Source organism: Suricata suricatta, chromosome 2 (assembly GCF_006229205.1).
Source record: "Suricata suricatta isolate VVHF042 chromosome 2, meerkat_22Aug2017_6uvM2_HiC, whole genome shotgun sequence".
NCBI classification, from domain to species: domain Eukaryota; kingdom Metazoa; phylum Chordata; class Mammalia; order Carnivora; family Herpestidae; genus Suricata; species Suricata suricatta.
The window spans coordinates 116379682-116386217 of record NC_043701.1 but is presented as its reverse complement, the minus strand read 5'-3'; the positions used below and the strand labels follow the sequence as shown (position 1 = coordinate 116386217).

General features: G+C 48.6%; 1 protein-coding gene across 1 annotated transcript; it reads right to left on the bottom strand.

Annotated features, from left to right (window-relative positions):
- Positions 1-504: 504 nt before the first annotated feature.
- Positions 505-3362, bottom strand: DKK1 (dickkopf WNT signaling pathway inhibitor 1). Its single transcript, XM_029915096.1, has 4 exons — positions 3029-3362; positions 2660-2822; positions 1350-1493; positions 505-1228 (listed from the first exon to the last, which is right to left on the bottom strand). The coding sequence occupies exons 1-4, from the start codon at positions 3272-3274 to the stop codon at positions 975-977; spliced, it is 807 nt and encodes a 268-aa protein (XP_029770956.1). The 5' UTR covers positions 3275-3362; the 3' UTR covers positions 505-974.
- Positions 3363-6536: the final 3174 nt, after the last annotated feature.

Here is a 6536-nt window from a genome sequence, read left to right as displayed (position 1 = left end):
GGCAGAGACAGGAAGACACAGAATCTGAAGAATGCTCCAGGCTCCGAGCTGCAGTACAGAGCCTGATATGGGGCATGAACCCATGAACCATGAGCTCATGAGCTGAGCCGAGACCAAGAGTCAGATGCTTCACAGACTGAAATCACCCAGGCACCCCGGAAACTATTCTTGAAAGTTGTAATATTTGATTCAATTTCATGATCACACCATGATTATTTGAGTTTGTCAAGGGAGAACACATTTCTCTAAAATTCTAGAGTACTAAAATTGACCATTACTGTACTACATTTAGACAATATCTTCCTCTGATCATCTTGAAACATGTCCCCTTTCTGCCCCTGTAGCACATGTGCGCGTACACACACACACACGCGCGCACACACACACCCTAGTAAAATCACAATGCCAAAACGTATCTATACTTGTAACGTTTCATGGTATTAAATGTTAAATTTTATTTCAAGCACTATCACAGCCTAGAGATAAGTATAATCTAAGCACTGAGATAGTACATTTCAGAAAATAAGCTATTATTTCCATGATTAAGTTTAGATACCTATTGTTGGTCATTCCAAAAGCTGCTTGCATTCTAAAGTCTAGAATTAAAAGGGAAAGGGTTATACATTTAAGAAGTAGAAGCTGAAATTATTTATTTCAATTCAATATAGAATATTAGAGTCAAGATTATAATCAATGTGTACAAACATTTACATAAGAGAAATTAGACAATGCAGCACCTTTAGAAAAATAATTAAGTTTTGTCGAATTTACAGGCAAGTGCTACACTGAGCATTTACAACACAGTAATTTACTGCAATCAGTGATGGGAGTTCCATAAAGAAACAAAGCTCTTACACTCCAGGTTTTCAGAAGTTATTATTGGAATGCTTATTCATAACCATGGACTCTGTACATCCTTTAGAACTGAGCTGACAAAAGTCAGAAAAGGAGTCCGCTGTGCCTGGCTGGCTGGCTCAGTGTCTCTGGCAGGTGTGAAGCCTGGAAGAATTACTGGCTTGCTGGTGATCTTTCTGTATCCGACAAGACAGACCGTCTCCACAGTAGCAACGCTGAAATATCTCCAGCCCATGGGAGCCTTTTCTCCTGTGCTTGGTGCACACTTGACCTTCTTTGAGGACAGGTTTACAGATCTTGGACCAGAAGTGTCTGGCACAACACAGCCCCGTGGCACAGTCCGATGATCGGAGACAGATGGAACCTTCTTGTCCTGGAAAGCAGGAGACCGTAGGAAAAGTACACAGTCACTACTAAGCCTGCGCTATTTTATGAAGAAAATCCTAAGGACACTTGGGACGGGCGGACAAAGAATTAATGTTATGTCTCTTTACCTTTCGTATGATACAGTTTTGAAGACAGTGTAGTTCTTCTGGAATACCCATCCAAGGTGCTGTGATCATTACCAACGCTTTCGATGATGGTTTCCTCGATTTCTCCTCGGTGGAAATGACTGTGATCGGAAGGCATGCATATCCCTAAGGGAGCAGGACAGAGCAGTAACTCATTACAGCCTGGAGTTAATCACCCACAGCTTTGACAGTGGAACCCTGTTCTGCCTGCACCAACCGGGGATGCCTTGTTGCGGTGACATGATTTTAAACATAAGCCACACTTCCTCCTTAGGGTTAATGCAAAACTCCCCAGAGGGACAGAAGCATCCCTGTGTGCACTGAGCCATCAGCTGGACACCCCCAATACGGCTGCTGAAAATACTTTCCTACCGACTGTGGGGGCTGCAGAGAGATTTCTGCCCATTTTAATATCACCCTTGGGGTAGAAAATAAAATTAGTCACTTAAAAAATTGTCCTTAAAAATAACTTCTCTGCCGTTAGTCTGGCAGTACCCATATAGCACCAAGCTAAGCACATGCAACACCAGCAGCCTGGAAGATTACAATCTCACCCACTAGTTATTTCCCTGTATAATTTCTATATTACAGAGATTTAGTTAGTTCATCCCTGAGTATTACTGAGCCCTAAAGAGGGTCGCCGCCCTTAGTTTATTTCTGGAGACTTCTTTGGCTATCTGAGCCTACCTCTCTGGGACATAAATTTCAATGCATCTGTGGTTGGGGGAGGAGGACTTATTTTAAGGTAGTGGGAGGCAGGCGTGGATGCAGAGGCCAGGATGCTTAGGTATCAAAGTCCCCATTAAAGGTGGCCAGCACCGATAAATCACGGTCTCTTGCCAGACACTAGTTTTAACCTGGCTCCTGCGAGGGAGGCCAAGGTGGCAAAGACGTGAGAGACCTTGTAAGAAAATCGGACAGGGCGGCTGCATGCCCACGCCCGTTCCCAGGTTCCCAGGCTGGTTCGCTGGGGAGGACGGTGAGACTGTCCAGAGAACATCATCTTCATTCTCGGTGGAGGTCAAGTCGTTCTCTAGACACGTTTTCATGGAAGACTTCCCTCCGAGGTGAGCCATCGTGCTGAATAGGCGAGGGGCGCGGAGCTCCGAGGCCCCCGCACCCTCTCTCCTCCCCCATCAAACACTCACAGCCTGTCGGGGGCATCTCCAGGCCAAGCACCCACTAGCAGCACGCAGGTGGCGCCTTGGCGTTAGCCAAGCCTGGAGCGTTTTCCTCCCTCTCATAGGCGGCCACATGTGAGACACTGGCCCAGAAGAGACTTGGGGACTCACCGTTTTTGCAGTAGTTCCCCGGGCAGCACATAGCGTGACGCATGCAACGCTTTCTGCGCTTCCTGCAGGCGAGACAGATCTGTGCGCCGGCGCCCGGCCCACGGGTGGGGCTTGAGCAGTACTCCTCCGTGCTGCACTCCTCGTCCTCGGCGCAGGGGTATGGCTGTGGGGACCGGGGCAGGGTGAGGCACCTGCGCGTCCGGAGGACCATCCCTCGGGGCGCGCCTCTCCAAAGCTGCTGCGTGCGCCCTTCCAGAGCGCCCCGAACTGTGCGCGCTCAGCACGTTCTCCGCGCAACTCCCCGTTGGAGGCCCCCACCCCACCCGTTTCGGGGTCGCTGTATCCCCTGCTCCCTGAGCCCCCGCTCACCTGATAGTTGTCGATAGTCTGGTACTTGTTCCCTCCCTCGAACAGAAGCCCCGGAGCCGCGCTGACCGCGGAGCCCGGGTGCCCCGCCGCGCCGCCCAGCGCCGGGGGCAAGTTCTTGATGGCGTTGGAGTTGACTAGGACCGAGTTCAAGGTGGCGCTCACTCCTAGCTGGAGGTGACCGCAGAGGGCCGCCGCTGCCAGGGCGGCCAGGACCCGCGCAGCTCGCGCTGCGCCCAGAGACCGCATTGCCGAAGGGCTCTAGGGAAGGGACGCAGAGACAGCGGGGCGGATGGCACTCTGCAGAGGGGGGGCGGGGCTGGAAGCCGCGGCGCACGGTTGCGGTCCCTGAGTCCCGACTGCGGGCGCCGCTCTGCGCCGCCACCGCCGCCTTGGCCGCCTTTATAGCGCGGACTCCGAGCATCCCGGCCCCTCGGGGGAGACGACAAAGCAGGGATGGGATTTCAAAGCGCTGGGAGGGGCCGGAGGGTGTGTGTGTGTGTGTGTGTGTGTGTGTGTGTGTGTACACGCGGGGGGGGGGGGCGGTGGCTTGGAGTCCCCACCCTGCTCTCCCTGGCGCGGCGGGTCGTCTGGCCCAGGGCGCTTACCGGCGCCCAAGGCTGGAACGCTCCCGGGGCGGGGGGAGGAGCCTGGGACCCCCGGCGCCTTTCCCTTGCAGCCAGGGTAGTGCCTTCGGGATTGGAACCGTAACACTCCGAAAAACCACTTTTATTCTCATTCACCGCGCGCCTTAAACCCCAACACATCTCCGCTGCCAGCCGCACATTAACCTTTTCGAGCTGCACTTTGCACATTGCCAGCGAGCTCCCTGGTTTAAGTTAGGTCAGCTTCGCCCCCTTCCTTCCTCCCCACCGCACCCCTCTACTCCCCTCCCCTCCTCTTCTGCCGCCACTGCGAGAAAAATGTGCAAAGAAAAGGAAATTTGCACATCAAACGAGGGTAAGAAGGAAGAGGGACTAATTCTCTTTTGATGGTGAGTTTAGAGAGGGAGGCGAGAGACTGGAGTTTGGAAATTAGATCAGGGGTGGAGGGAAGAGGGAAATGACCATCCGATAATCAAACTATTGAATGCTACTCTTTGAATGCGAGCGGCCGGGGCCAGGAGATGAACTTGATTAGGCAGACGCGCGAGATCAAAGTGGCCAGAGCGAAAACGGTCAGGGTCCAGGGGCTGAGTCAGTGGTCTTTCGCCGCTTGCCCTTCTCAATGGTGGGTTAACGCAGGCAGATAAGAAAGCCTCAGGGCTCCGCGCCTGACTTCCTAGTTAGTATTTCATACCGCTGGAGCTTGGGAAGGCCCGTGTTTGCTCCCAAGTCCGACGAGCCCAGGACCAGGGGGTCCCCCTCTAAGGAAGATAAGAGGAGCTGCGTGTGGGAAAAGGAAAAGTGAACCAGACGTCCTTTAGATCTGTGCACAAACGTAGGGAAGAACCGCTAGTGTGGAAGAATACTGTCCTTCTTATGCATTGGAAAAGCATTAATGCAACAAAAACCTGCTGGAAGCCTGGTGCCCTGGCCCTGAGCGACCCTCTGGGTTGCTGGCCTTTGGGAGGTAGGGATGCAATGATATAAATATTTAGGAGACTATTCTAATTATAAGAATAATAAAAGACAAAGTGGCCCAATTATTTTTATAACAGGTTCGTGTCATCAATGTCAGAAAATGGACAACTGCTATGCAACTTTAGAAAAGGATGAGATTGAATAATCACTGTTGGATAAGAAAGATTAGGACATACTGATTTTGTGCTCCCTAACCTCTAAGATGTTTATTGCTCTCTCTACACCCCAACCTACTATATTCATGACCCCTACCTCAACCAAGTACAGCCAGTGAGTCTTGAAGTAGTGTAATCCCAAAGTTGAGAGGGGGAGGCTTAAAAAAGAAAGAAAAAGGTTTGTAATGGTCTGTGTTCTCATTGCTTGGGTTTCAGTGGTCACATTAAGAACACCTTCCAAACAACTCTTTACTAATGCCTCTAACTACACCCATATTCCGCACATTCCAAATTCCCTCTATCCTATGAAATTTCCTCTCATTTATTGGTAATTCTTTCTTAAAATTCTAATATGGACTAACCCCCACATATTTTTTTAAAGATTTTATTATGATCTAGACTTGGCTACAACTTTGGAAATTTTTGGCACAAGTGGAAATTTGGAAACAAAGGGGAAGTTGTTTATATTCATTGTATTTTTTTTTTTATGAGTCTAAGAATCAAGTCTATATACCTTTTATGGAGAATAAGCAGTAAGCCAGGTCTCTCTTAGGCAGATCAGGCCGAATCTTCAGTTGACCTGAAGTTGATATAGATGGAGAGGTATTCTAAAATAACAAGATAAGGCTTTCAGGGATTTTAGATGCCACATTGTCATGCAGAATATTGTTAATAATGTCATTAATTGAGCTGTTGAGCACCTCTGGTGTAGTAGAAAATCTATACTCTGTCTTAAATTATTAAAAAAAAAAATTTAATGACTGGAGGAGAGGCAGTGAAAGAGGGAGACCCAGAATCAGAAGCAGGCTCCAAGCTCTGAGCTGTCAGCACAGAGCCCAATGCAGGGCTTGAACCCATGGACTGTGAGATTATGACCTGAGCTGAAGCCAGATGCTTAACTGACTGAGCCATCCAGACACCCCAGTTTTCTGCCTTAAATTCTCACTGAGTTGAAATGTGGAGGAGGAATTCCCTGACCTTGGGGAGGGTGAAAATATTTCTTCTTAATCCTGTTATCCTACTTAAATATTTCTAAAAATATGCTGTGCCACACTTCTGACCAATCTCTTTTCCTCTTTCTGAAAGTGGAACACATTTCACACATTTAGCTCCTAAAGAGCTTGGATTCACAAATGAAACTATTGTCTGGCGCAAAAACAACAACAGTTAAATTAACAAAGGAAAACCTTGAACAAAAAGACATGTTTGTAAATTCAGTCTTAATCCCTGGATGTGTATGTCTCTTAAGGTTTAATATTGATGGAGCTTGGACAGAAGGTACTCTGTTGAGCTACGTCAAGACTAGATTTTTAAGATGGGGGTCTGTCTCCTTCCCTACTTACCATGCTGCTCCTTGGCATCCTGATTCGAAAGCTAATACTGCAGTGGTGAATATCTAAGTTTCTACTTTGTGCTAAGCAGCTGTGTGATCAAAGTTGAGTGCTCAAGCTCTCTATCTTGAAGTAATGGGGGAAGGGTGGTAAGCTCACAAGTTACACAGAAGAGGAACCCAGGAGGTGGCAAGTAACTCTTCTTCCCAGTGGTATTATTTCCTTTTTCTTCCCCCAAGTAAATTTAGAGAGAGCCCAGGATATATGAGGCCAACTCTTCATTCTCAATGGGAAAGTTTACTTTTTTCAGTGGAGTTTCTATTTGAAAACCCCTTCCGTGATGGAGGTGATGGAGTTTGTTCCCTGGCCACAAAGGAAACACAAAGGCCACAGGAAGGTAAGGAGGTAAAAGGAGGCTCCAAGTTCCATCGACAGCCAATTA

Excerpts from the sequence above, each read along its gene's own strand:
- DKK1 (XM_029915096.1), bottom strand. The coding sequence starts at position 3,274 with ATGCGGTCTCTGGGCGCAGCGCGAGCTGCGCGGGTCCTGGCCGCCCTG. Across the intron at positions 2,823-3,028 it reads AGACTATCGACAACTATCAG|CCATACCCCTGCGCCGAGGA; the intron begins GTGAGCGGGGGC and ends CGGTCCCCACAG. Across the intron at positions 1,494-2,659 it reads GGGGAACTACTGCAAAAACG|GGATATGCATGCCTTCCGAT; the intron begins GTGAGTCCCCAA and ends CTGCTCCCTTAG.